This window comes from Ruditapes philippinarum, unplaced genomic scaffold, assembly GCF_026571515.1.
Source record: "Ruditapes philippinarum isolate M1 unplaced genomic scaffold, ASM2657151v2 ctg241_1_1_1_1, whole genome shotgun sequence".
NCBI lineage: Eukaryota > Metazoa > Mollusca > Bivalvia > Venerida > Veneridae > Ruditapes > Ruditapes philippinarum.
The window spans coordinates 207,861-221,042 of NW_026856878.1; the positions used below are offsets into that span (position 1 = coordinate 207,861).

Genomic DNA, 13,182 nt, shown 5'->3' on the forward strand with positions numbered 1-13,182 from the left:
CAAACAATTGACTAAACAAGCATCCTGACAAGGTTTCTTAATAATTGGGTCAAAAATGTGACCACTAGAGTGTTCACAAGGTTTTTCTATTTATAGCTTCTGTGACCTAGTTTTTCATCGGAGATAAACCATGTGCAAACTCATCAAAGCAATTATCTAAACAAGCATCCTGACAAAGTTTGATCATGATTAGGTAAAAAATGTGACCACTAGAGTGTTCAAAAGGTTTTTCTATTTTTAGCTCCTGTGACCTAGTTTTTCATCAGAGATGACCCATATTCAAACTCATCTGAGCAATTGACTAGAAAAGCATCCACACTTAGTTTGATGATGATTGGGTAAAAAATGTGACCACTAGTGTTCACAAGGTTTTTCTATTTATAGCTCCTGTGACCTAGTTTTTCATCAGAGATGACCCATATTCGAACTCATCTGCGCAATTATCTAAACAAGCATCCTGACAAAGTTTGATGATGATTGGGTCAAAAATGTGACCACTAGAGTGTTCACAAGGTTTTTCTATTTTTAGCTCCTGTGACCTAGTTTTTCATCAGAGATGACCCATGTTCGAACTCATCCAAGCAATTGACTAGACAAGCATTCTGACCAAGTTTGATGATGATTGGTTCAAAAATGTGACCACTAGAGTGTTCACAAGGTTTTTCTATTTATAGCTCCTGTGACCTAGATTTTCATCGGAGATGACCCATGTTCGAACTCATCCAAGCAATAATCTAAACAAGCATTCTGACAAAGGTTGATGATGATTGGGTCAAAAATGTGACCACTAGAGTGTTCACAAGGTTTTTCTATTTTTAGCTCCTTTGACCTAGTTTTCCATCCGAAATGACCCAGTTTCGAACTCATCCGAGCAATTGACTAAACAAGCATCCTGACAAAGTTTGATGATGATTGAGTCATAAGTGTGACCACTAGTGTGTTCACAAGCAATTGTGGACGTACGACGGACGACGGACATTCACCGATCCTAATAGCTCACCCTGAGCAAGCTCAGGTACCAACCGACAAAATACAACAACATTATAGACTGAACAGTGTGCCGTTAGCGTAATGAAGCGTAATGAAAATATCGGCTGTTCTGCTCGTTTGCCTTGTCAATAATGATTAAATTATCATAAAATAATAAAAATTGACAAACAAGAACAAAATTACTATACCGTACCCCTTTAATAGGTATAAATTATAGATACTGTATATGCATGTATTCAGTAAAACGACTGCTGGATAGTAATTTTGTACTTGATAATTGAATCATCATTGTTTTATAACTTTTTCATTATTGGTAAGGCAAATAAGTTTAATGTCTGTTAAATTATATTTACTATACTGTTGAATTTCATCTGCTCTTATATAAATAAAGGATATCACACGTTGAACCTTTTCCAGACAAGAGATGTTATTGCATGAGTATTGCACCTAACCAGTTTTTTACTCATTTCTCACGACTGCCACATTTATTTGATTATTTATAAGGGTATTTATATTCTTCTATTGTAACGAGTTTTCATTAAATAGATTTAGGATCACGCCCGAAATCAAAAATATTCGACTGCTTTAGAATTAATTAACAAGGAAAGGAATGTTGATGAATCTAAATGTGAGATATAAAAATTTCAATCACTCATTTACACAATGAATAAACAGTAAAAAGTTTCGTTTCAAAACGAATCTGGAACAAAGATCTACGTGTTTGAAATCATTAACGTGTTGGGAACGGTTCTTGCGTAATAGTGACAATGTTCCAGATTTTAAATTATAGTCATACTTCGTTAGGAAACATATTTGCAGAACATATTTTAATTTGACTAAGCTTAATGATAAAACATTAATGAGTTTTTATCAATTAGTGACTTTACGATCAGAGTTTAATTAACTCTCCTCAAAACTGAACCTGTCGAATAATTTAAAAACGATGGATAATTCAGGATATCAAAGTGACACTTTAAACACAGTAAATGGAGCTGAACAATTTATAAATGATACTTCAAACACACCAACCGGCAACTCGTCTAAATGGAAGAGCAAGTTTGTGAAAGAAGATCACATAGTTGGTCCTGTAGAGGCTGTTAAAAATACAGGTACTTTAAAGTTTAAATTATTGGTTTGCGACAAAGAAGTAATACTTTCATCATTATATCTCATGGTTAAAGAACAAATGGTTTACGGGTCAATATATCTAATTATAGACATTTTGAATAATATAGTGGTCACTGTTGTCGATCCTGTATAACAATCTAACACCTATCAACTTCTTTACTGAATTACTTCTTTTATCTTATACAAAGTTTCATATATTGATATAAAAGGAATTTGAGTGACGTGATTATAAAAGTCAATTCCAGTTCAATTCTGCCTTTAAAATGACCAGTGAACTGGGATATGACTTGGTTAACGGTTCATGCATTTATTTCATGATGTACGTGTGATAACTTTATGCATATTTGCTTTTATCTTTACTTTTATAAAACTGGATACGATATTGTTGCAATTTTTTTTGGTCTAAACCTTTTGTATGTTGTGTAGATATGTTGATGTGAAATTGATGTATACAATAAAATATGCAATAAAATATTTTTCAAATAAATTATCTTTGATTAAGGAAACTCAGATATTCAACGACCACAAATTGACAATGACGCTATCGTCACACAGGCAGATTTTGAAGAAAAGTTTCCTGCAAATGCCAGAAATTCGTCAACTTTAAAAGAAGCGATTAACAGAAAACTCACAAAATGTAAATGTTCCACATTGTGCATTAAGCATTTTGTGTTCTCTGTACTGCCGTGTATTAACATAATCAGACACTATAACTTGAGGAGGGATTTAACAGGGGACATTGTTGGAGGCCTTACAGTTGGAATAATGCATATACCTCAAGGCTAGTATACTCGCATTGCAGATATTTATGTTTTCCTCTCTTCTTCTTTCTTTTATTTTGATAATCGCACACATCTGCAGATGCCATTTTTATTCTAATTTTCATTAACTTTATATTTAAACATCGAACTCTTTTTAAACCAGTGCATTGATGTGTTAATGGTATAAATTAATCATTGTCGTTCATTAACAGTAATGTCAAACCGAGACTGCACAATTTTCAAATTTGCGTGTTGTACAACAATTAATTTTTAATTTATTTTCCATTCCCTTATACCTATTTTCAATTATTTTATTTCAAGTTTTCTTTAAAAAAAATAAAATATGTGTGAGTAACACATTGCTCCCGTTGAGTCTTTAAAAGTGTTAATCGTTATAATTTTACGAAGCATCATGTCTATTTTAGGTATGGCTTACGCCATGTTGGCTACATTACCACCAGTGTATGGTCTTTATACATCATTCTTTCCTGTGATTGTATATTTCTTATTTGGTTCTAGTAAACATATTTCTTTAGGTAAGATATATGACAATTTCTTATACCATGTAAACAAAACAATAAATAGTGATGATGATTTCTTAAACAATGAAGTGTCATTGTCATTTACTGCATTTTACTAGTTTATCGTCTATTTGAAATACAAGCAATTATTTTCTTAAATCAGGTACTGCTTCTGTACCATGTTTGATGATAGGTACAGCTATTTCAAAAGGATTAGATGGGCTGTCTAAATCAGAAGTGATTCCTTCATTATCCAATGCTACATGGAACGCCATCAAGATTAATACAGACAACCTGTCTGAAACAACAACAACAACAACAAAGTCAATATCGACAGCAGACGACACATCAGAGATGTCACCAGAGGAGCTTGATCTCCGGCTTCAGTTTGCCATGTCTGTTACATTCATGGTTGGAGTCATTCAGGTGAAAACCAGCTGTTTCTGCTTCAGATGAAAATCGTTTAGATTCCTTCATTTATTGTAATGCGCAATACCTATTTTTTCTATAATCTCCTAGCTTTAAATTAATACTTCAATATGTTTGAATAAACCGTTTATAATTCTTGTTATTTGGTGAAGTATGCTGATTAGAATAGTTATGCAAGATATTAACCCTACATATATCTAGTTTTCGCCCTAATGTTTATAAACAGTTCTCCTTAAAAATTAGAAAAAATATTATAATAAAATAATGATTTCATTAAATGGTATTCGGTACTATTTCAGATAGATGAAAGAACAAACACGATTTTAAGATTTTAACTTATTTTTGTGTATTTCTATTTTCAGTTGCTGATGTCAGTATTTCGTCTTGGATTTATCACAGTGTACATGTCGGATGCTTTGATAGGCGGTTTCACCACTGGTGTTACCTGCCATGTCTTCACTAGTCAAGTTAAACACATTTTTAATGTTAAACTCAAGAGTTACAGTGGTATATTTAAACTAATTTATGTAAGTATTATAAAAGCATGTATGTTTGATTTGGTATAATATGTTTAAGCACTCAAAAGTGGTTTGGAATTAAATGGGATAGAAACTCAAAAAAATAATTGAGGGATTGCTATTTAATAAAGAAGTTTACTCCTATCTAATAACGCTATTATAATTTAATTTTATTGTAAATCCTTTTCTTATTATCAAGGAATTATTTAAAGGACTGTTAATAAACATTAGCGTTTTATTATTTTTTCTGAACGACAACTGTTTATTTGTCTTGCAATTATTGGAATGACTTAAAAAGGTAATCATTATGTCTGTACATCATACATATACATAACTACATAAGCTATTAATGGCATCTTTGATTTCAGACATATCGAGACTTCTTCACTAATATCTCAACAACAAATTATGTGACAGTGTTGTTATCAGTTTCCTCCATTACTGTGTTGTATTGTGTATCAAAGTTCATCAACCGAAACCCTAAACTTCAACCTAAAATGTTCATGCCTGTCCCGGTTGAACTAATCGTGGTAAGAAAGTGGTTTCGTCCTTTGGGCGACTGAGAGTTCAAAATGAATTTAAAAACACTTAACGTGTTATCGGAGTTCTTGAACGATTTTGCAAATTTGTTTGACTGTAACAAATAACTTATTGAGTTTTTATATAAAAAATGAAAAAAATGTAGATAAATAATAAGTAAGATTAGAATACTGGTATGTACTGTGTGTTACTCTTTCTGGTACAGTTAACGATAGATCTTTGTGAGAAATTAACACTAAATTGACTATAACGAGATGCGAAATCCCGTTGCTTTTTTCTTATATAGCCCACTATCATTTACTTTTTCAATATTTTACAGGTTATCATAGGAACAGTTGTCTCTTATTTTCTGAACTTATCGGACTCTTATAACGTGGCTGTTGTCTCGGATATACCTACCGGGTGATATTTCTTTTTCTTTTTAGCTCGACTATTCGAAGAATATGAGAGCTATTGTAGTCGCCCCGGCGTCGGCGTCGGCGTCCGCGTCGGCGTCTGCGTTGGTTAAAGTTTTTTGTAAAGTCAAATATCTCAATTATTACTTGAGATATTCAATTGAAACTTACAATACTTATTAATAGTAACAAGGTACATCAGATAGACAAGTTTGATAACTCTGCCTACAATATTGACAGAATTATGCCCCTTTTTAACTTAGAAATTTTGGTTAAAGTTTTTTGTAAAGTCAAATATCTCAATTATTGCTTGAGATATTCAATTGAAACTTACAATGCTTATTAATAGTAACAAGGTACATCAGATAGACACGTTTGATAACTCTGCCTACAATATTGACAGAATTATGCCCCTTTTTAACTTAGAAATTTTGGTTAAAGTTTTTTGTAAAGTCAAATATCTCAATTATTGCTTGAGATATTCAATTGAAACTTACAATACTTATTTATAGTAACAAGGTACATCAGATTGACAAGTTGGATAACTCTGACTACAATATTGACAGAATTATGCCCCTTTTTAACCTAGAAATTTTGGTTAAAGTTTTTTGTAAAGTCAAATATCTCAATTATTGCTTGAGATATTCAATTGAAACTTACAATACTTATTTATAGTAACAAGGTACATCAGATTGACAAGTTGGATAACTCTGCCTACAATATTGACAGAATTTTGCCCCTTTGGAACTTAGAAATTTTGGTTAAAGTTTTTTTGTAAAGTCAAATATCTCAATTATTGCTTGAGATATTCAATTGAAAATTAAAATACTTTTTTATAGTAACAATGTACATCAGTTTGCAAAATTGCATAACTCTGCCTGCAATATTTTCAGAATTATTTGCCCCTTTGAAACTTAGAAATTTTGGTTAAAGGTTAAAGGTCTTCAAAGATATTTACTTGAAACTTTACACATGCACTTAGGGTCATAATTGGAAATTGGAGGGTCATAATTGTATGTCACTGACCAAGTTCCATAACTCTATCTTGCATTAAGGCTGATTCATATCCCCTTTCCTACTTAGTCTCTTGGTTAATGTTTACATGCAAGTTTTACATATCTCAATAACTATTAAAGATATTTATTTAAAACTTCACATATGCATTTAGGGTCATAATTGTAGGTCACTGACAAAGATCCATAATTCTATCTTGCATTTAGGCTGATTTTTCTCCCCTTTTTCAACTTAGAAATTCATTTGTAAGCTGTTATCTCAATAACTACTAAAGGGTTTGTGCCTTTTTTGGGACAATTTTATGCATTCATAATAATTAAGCAGTGATTTACTTGATAAAACATCTTAAGAATAAGCCTTTGTACATTTTCTGTCAAATTTATGTATTCATAGGTAATTAGTATTATTATACTCAATAAAACACCCTTGTGGCATTACCTTCCGAATAGTCAAGCCAATACTGTTTAATTAGACTCTCTCTGAGGCCTATAACAAGAATTTATAAAAAAAATTAGCCCTTTTGTAAACTTAAAAAATTTAACATTATCAAGGCTCTTTTACTATCAAGCACTTAGAATAGTCGAGCGTGCTGTCCTACAGACAGCTCTTGTTTAAATATATAATATATTTTTTACAATATAATAGTACAGGGAAGTGAGATAACTAATTGTTTTAATCATTTTAAATACAATTCAGTTTTGCTACTACGGACTTTGTTGCAATATTAAACCGCTCTTTTTTAATTGATCTTAATTGATCTTATCCAACTACAATAAATTATTACTTAAGTATGCCTTTTCTCGTTGACTTACACTTGAACAAATATCGGCTGTTAAATGTATTAACGATTGGAAGCTTCCAATGGCAAATACTTAAGATGTTTACCTAATGTCCTTTCTAGTTTACCTTTGATGAATGTCAGTAGCGTTTCTCTAATCTCACTATTCTCACTGGATAACAGTTTGTGAATGTCATTGTCATTAACATTAAGCTATTATTTCAATGCTTCGAAACGTTTTCATGTTCTTACTAGTCTACAATATCAGTAATGAGTGCTCATAGTTTTAAGCTTATTATTCTGTTTAGTTTACATGTATCTTTGGCCAAAAACTGCCCCCGTCAGTTTTGTTGCTAATGCCATTATTTTAAAGATATCTTTTACTTTCTCTAGGCTACCTATGGCAAACACCAATGGGTTAAAGCGTTTATCATGGACCTTACTAACGGATGCTTTCCCTATTGTTATTGTCATCTTTTCAATTTCAATCTCCATCGCAAAATCTCTTGCAAAGAAGCACAATTATGAAGTGAATGCAAATCAGGTTTTTATTTCTATTTACAAAATTAATGAGTTTAGCATTTTATTATTCTACATATTATCAATCATATTTTATTGCTATATACATGTATATACAATACAATACAATACAATACAATACAATATTATTATTATACTTCATATGTAGACTTGGTTAAATGTTAGTTTTTTTCAATACTCTTTTTAGTCGATTGAACCGGATTTTTTTCCAATGAACGTTGCAGATCTACGATTGTTTTATTATGACGAAACGCGAAGACTATTATTTAAAACGAACCATTGGGTACTGTACACATTAGTACAGAGGACTTTTATTGAAAGATGTCACCTTATATTGACATTGCGCTAATACTGTTATATATACATGATTGTATATATGTGTTACCTTTGTAAAAGATATATAGCTCCTTTCAATAAGATTGTGCATGAAAGTAAACCAGATCTAAGATGTTCCGATACTTGAATGACTTTCAGGAATTGCTTGCATTTGGAATGGCATCGATTGCATCCTCGTTCATGTCATCTGTAGCGCCTATGGCAGCATTGTCCCGTGCGGTAGTCGGAGATAAAGTCGGTGTTAAGTCACAGGTTGTTTTAAACAGAATTGTTTTTAAATATAAGAAGTATACCTAATTATTTTCTTCGTTTTCTTTAAAGATAAATATTGGATTTCACGATGTCTTCTTTCTTTTTCTATAAATATTTTCTCTGGTTAAGGTAAATAGATATAAAACAATAAAATACAGCTTCTTGAAATATTCTGTAACTTAGTTCAAATTGTCAATGTCTTTTTTGTTTTTAAATTTACAATGGTACCCTTTACTCTTATGATTTTATTGCAGGTGGCGGGTCTAGTCTCGTGCTCACTACTTCTAGTTGTTTTATATGTAATTGGGCCTTACTTCAAGACAACACCTAAAGTATGAATACTTATTGCGTATGAGAGAACTAAAGGCTAAATATTTGACAAAACAAACGTTTATGTAATTACCATTAAAGGTCTGACAAAATGAAAAAAAAGTATACACAATGGCAAGTTATATATTTCCAACCTTTTTCCTCAGTAAAAGATTATAATGATATATAATTATGTATTATTCCAACTATCTTAAATTTACCTTTTTTACCATATACATGTACTGTTTAAACTTTTTTATCATTGTTTTCAGTGTGTTCTAGCATCAGTAATAGTGGTATCTTTACAAGCTATGTTTCTACAAATTCTAGACCTGAAGAAAATTTACCGTCTATCAAAAATAGATTTTGTAAGTAAACACTGAGTGTTAAGTGAAAATACGGTATTTGATTTTTACAGATCGTTCTTGCTTATGTTTTCATTAAGAACTCATACGCATGCTACCGTAATTTCGTTATTTCATTTCGTTTGTACATTACTTATTAGTTTGTTTTTTTATACAACAATGTATCGAGGGTTTACCCAAACAAGTTACTATAATCAGTATCATTATTATATTTAAATAATCAATTTGTTGTTAAAAGTAATAGGAAGGCGGCTCTACTGTTCATATTTTTTAATTTACGCACAAATTTTACAAGATACAAATATCGGAACATGTCCTCTACATAAACAGTGTACAAAACCCACTACAATTAGCTTACAAATAACAGTTAACAGGGGGAGAGCGGCCTGGCGCACGATTACAATGCAATAAAGGACGTTGCAAAATAAATTTCAAAATGTCACAAGCATCAAATTCTTGCTCCTCTCTCCGAATCAATGGACCGGGAACGGACCGGTTCGCAATATTTGAGTTATTCACCCATCGGGAATGGACTTATAATGTACACTCATAAATCTAGTTAAATCAAATAAAATAGTGTTTAAAACACAGGTCTCATTTTCAATTCTTTGGTCAAAGTGGAATGAGTAGAGCGGATGCAGACACACGTGAACTGTTTACCATCGAATCTTTTGTAGCAATAACGTCCCGTCAGTTTTCAACTTTCTCCCTCGCCCTTTCTTATGTGTTTCTTGGAATTGCTTGCGCCTTCTGAAAACGATTTCCCCGCTGGCTGAAACTCGTATGTACAAAACATGTAAACATTGATGTATTTTATTCTGATAGATTGTGTGGATTGTAACATTTGTATGTACAATATTACTGGATGTAGATCTTGGTCTTCTTGTTGCTATAGGAGTCAATCTGGCGACCGTTATTTATAGAATACAGAGGTCTGTATTTTTGTCATATCATTCTTGTCATTGTTCGACAATCCATTGAACACCAACAACCGCCTTGATTATTTTAAAGGTTTTAAAATCACAAAATTGAGCAAAAATATATCTCTTAAATTGTAATTAAATTGTATGGTTTCAGTATAAGCTTCTCCAGCTATGTGTTTTTGAAATTGCATGACAAGATGTTGACGTCTTCATTATAAACGTACAAAACTTTTGTCTTGTAATTACCAAATGAATGTTAAAATTATTTTGCTTAACAATCATATTTATCTAGTCAGATAAAATTTTTACATTTCAGACCAACATTTACAGTGCTAGGACAATTGCCTGGTACACATGTATTAAGAGACGCCAGTGTGTATAGAGAGGTTAATTTGCATCCGTCTATCTAAAATATAAATTAATGAGAGCCAATAGATTTTTAAACAGCTGAATAATATGGATACATCTTTGCAATATATATATATTCTAAAGCAATGTAAAAAGCTTAACAACATATGGTTATACACACTTTTGTTAGCTCACCATTTAGCTATTGTCTAAAAGTTTTATCTTTTTAGGAATATTACCGTTTTTTCCGATTTAAAAATACATCATTATAACTTTTTAGAAAATATTGGAAAAGGAACACAATACCATTCCACTACACCCCAGTCAAAACTTTTGTGTTATATATTTTGAATTCTGTTTTTAAGGCTATGGAAATACAAGGTATCAAGGTATTAAGATATGAACACTCTTTGTTCTTCTTAAACAAGGAACACTTCCGTGCATATCTGTACAAATGTGTAGGGAAACCATCAAAAATCGCTTACAATCGTATGATAAGAGACAAGATTCTACAGGTAAATGTAACATCCTATCTTATTTACCCATACCCAGATGAAACCGAAAGTGTTTAGCCTTTTGCACCAGTACAATGCCAGGCCAACCTGTGCACCAGCACTGTCGGCTGACTAGCTTTAAATTTTGATTTTGATATCTCCAAACATTAAATTAAATGTGAGCTTGACCAGTCCATTAAAGAAAATCAGCAGGGTATGGATTAATTTACGTCATACTTAACGTCTTGCATTGCCTAAGTTGTCACAATCAATTTTCCTTCTTAATTATTTGCCTTACTGCCAGTGCCTCGTACATTGTAAAACATGGCGTTTCTTTGTTCAAAATAATAGTATTGAGTGAGCAATATACAAAATACAATTTCTTTGCTGGCATATTTCATGATTTGAGGAAAGTGTTGCATCTTGTGTTCCTCGCTATATTTCATTTCATTTCATTTTATATGTATAATATTTTAACCGTCTTCGTATGTATTTTCAGAATAATATGGCGGTTTTACCAAATACACAAATAGATACAATTATAGAGACCCAATACAATACAGGTGTCAAAAATAAATGTCAGCACGATCTTGGCTTGCATACAGTTATTCTAGACTTTTCATGTGTGAACTTTATCGATTCTTCTGGTGTAAATGTCCTTGGCGATGTAAGTATACCATAATCATATACAAAATTGGTTTAAAAAATTACTAACCACGAAAGATAAATAGGATTTTATGAAATGTATTTGGCATGTATTTTTGTAAAGAATAATAACTTTTTTGTTATCTGTTTTAATATAAAATATTACAGATTGAGTTTAGCAAAAATCTTACATACTTACATACTTTCGTATTATATGACTTTGTGTTTAGATATAATATTCCGAAGGTATATTAAATTTACTGATTATATTATAATTAACTTTTCAGATTATATCTGAATACAGACTGGCGAATATCGTTATCCTGCTTGCTAATTGTAAAGGTGTGTATTGTTTTCACACGTCCCCACACCCCAAAAAATAACACAATCATTGTTAATACTGCCCAATTATTTATGATATTCATTTTCATTTCTTATCCATTTCTGCACTTGTTCGTTTTGTGATGAAATTAATATTATTCAAACAGATACAATAGCAAAATAAAATAAAGTGATTTTCTTTTATTCTGTTACAGAGCTAGTGCTTACAACATTTAACAAGACGAAGTTCTATACCACATTGGATAGGTCAAATATATTTCTGACACTCGACGATGCTGTGAAAGAAATACTAACTAACAAAACACAAAGTGTTCGGTTCTAGGTTTGTTAAGATTTGCATATTTCAACATTGATAATCAACTCAGAGCCTAGTATATATAAACCCGCCTCTGTGTACTGATAAGCCCTCCTCTGGCTAGCCTCTGCATGTATGTTTATATTTCAGATATTGTTGAGTTTGTGATTGTGAACGTATCTGTATGAATGCAATAAAGTTATGTCAAACCATCCCGTTTTGGGTCTGTATATGTACAACACGGACAGCATTACATACTCGTTTTCTATTTTCAAAGATAAAATCAACAATAAAAAATATGTATTGTTTTTATGAAACTTTAAATTCAGAAACATGTGTGATTTTCATTTATATTCGTGATTTTCCTATCTCCCTTTTAGTCATATCAGATAAACATTTTGTTAATGAAAAATCAAGAATATAAATGACAATCATACATATTTCTGAATTTAAAAAATCATCAGAACAATAATATTTTGTTTTATTTTATCTTTAAATATAGAAAACGTGTTTCAGATTATTTATCGAAAGAGGTTGCTTTTACTGGAATATGACAAATAGTACTTTGGGAAGACTCAATAAACTAGTAGTACATGTGAAATATTTAAATCATAAAACAACTCATGTGAAAAAATCATTCTTCTATTTTATTTATAAGCCTTACTTAAGAAGTATCAAACACAGCCTTTTCTCAGTTTTTGAAGAAAATATTTTTTTTTCAATTAGGAAAATAAGTAACAATGTAAAATATTGTTTACTATGCATTTTATCTAAATATCATAACCTTCTCATAAAAAAAACAACAAAAAACATTAGAAGTAAATCGAGTAAATCTTGTTAAGATAATGGTGAATCAGATGATGATCATTAACATTATAACAACAACAAACTTTACAAAACGAAAGCAGCTTATCAAGACAATAAATCAAAGCATCAATTATGATACAAAAAGTGGAAAATCATTTTTAATAGGCCTTCACATGAAAATGTTTAGACGTAATATTATAGTTTAGTAACAAAAACATTTTAGGTGTTTGAAATATTTTACGAGAATTAGTAATCAGGGGCTTTTTAAAAATAATTCTGGCGATGGTTTTTCGCAAAATTTCGTTACCTTATTTGTGGCAAATTTATTGACTTTTGGACCATGTTATACATCCACGGGCAAATACCTTCAAATAATTCTTTATTGACAATTTAAATTCTTTCAATAGGGATATTTTCAAGTTGTGTTAAAGGTAAACTGTTGTAATCTTCAA

The 13,182-nt window shown here is 31.1% G+C and overlaps 1 protein-coding gene across 1 annotated transcript; it reads left to right on the forward strand.

Annotated features, from left to right (window-relative positions):
• Positions 1 to 1,781: 1,781 nt before the first annotated feature.
• Positions 1,782 to 12,451, forward strand: LOC132747995 (prestin-like). Its single transcript, XM_060737534.1, has 17 exons — positions 1,782 to 2,099; positions 2,621 to 2,899; positions 3,305 to 3,415; positions 3,564 to 3,826; positions 4,192 to 4,356; positions 4,716 to 4,877; positions 5,207 to 5,289; positions 7,468 to 7,618; positions 8,089 to 8,202; positions 8,457 to 8,534; positions 8,784 to 8,879; positions 9,702 to 9,808; positions 10,116 to 10,185; positions 10,513 to 10,662; positions 11,141 to 11,308; positions 11,574 to 11,628; positions 11,823 to 12,451. The coding sequence occupies exons 1-17, from the start codon at positions 1,934 to 1,936 to the stop codon at positions 11,948 to 11,950; spliced, it is 2,346 nt and encodes a 781-aa protein (XP_060593517.1). The 5' UTR covers positions 1,782 to 1,933; the 3' UTR covers positions 11,951 to 12,451.
• The last annotated feature ends 731 nt before the right edge of the window (positions 12,452 to 13,182 follow it).

What these genes read in the sequence shown, in the direction of transcription:
- LOC132747995 (XM_060737534.1), top strand. Translation starts at nt 1,934, where the DNA reads ATGGATAATTCAGGATATCAAAGTGACACTTTAAACACAGTAAATGGA. An exon ending in AATAATGCATATACCTCAAG is followed by an intron (nt 2,900 to 3,304) that starts GCTAGTATACTC and finishes TGTCTATTTTAG; the next exon opens with GTATGGCTTACGCCATGTTG. An exon ending in GTTATTTATAGAATACAGAG is followed by an intron (nt 9,809 to 10,115) that starts GTCTGTATTTTT and finishes TTTACATTTCAG; the next exon opens with ACCAACATTTACAGTGCTAG.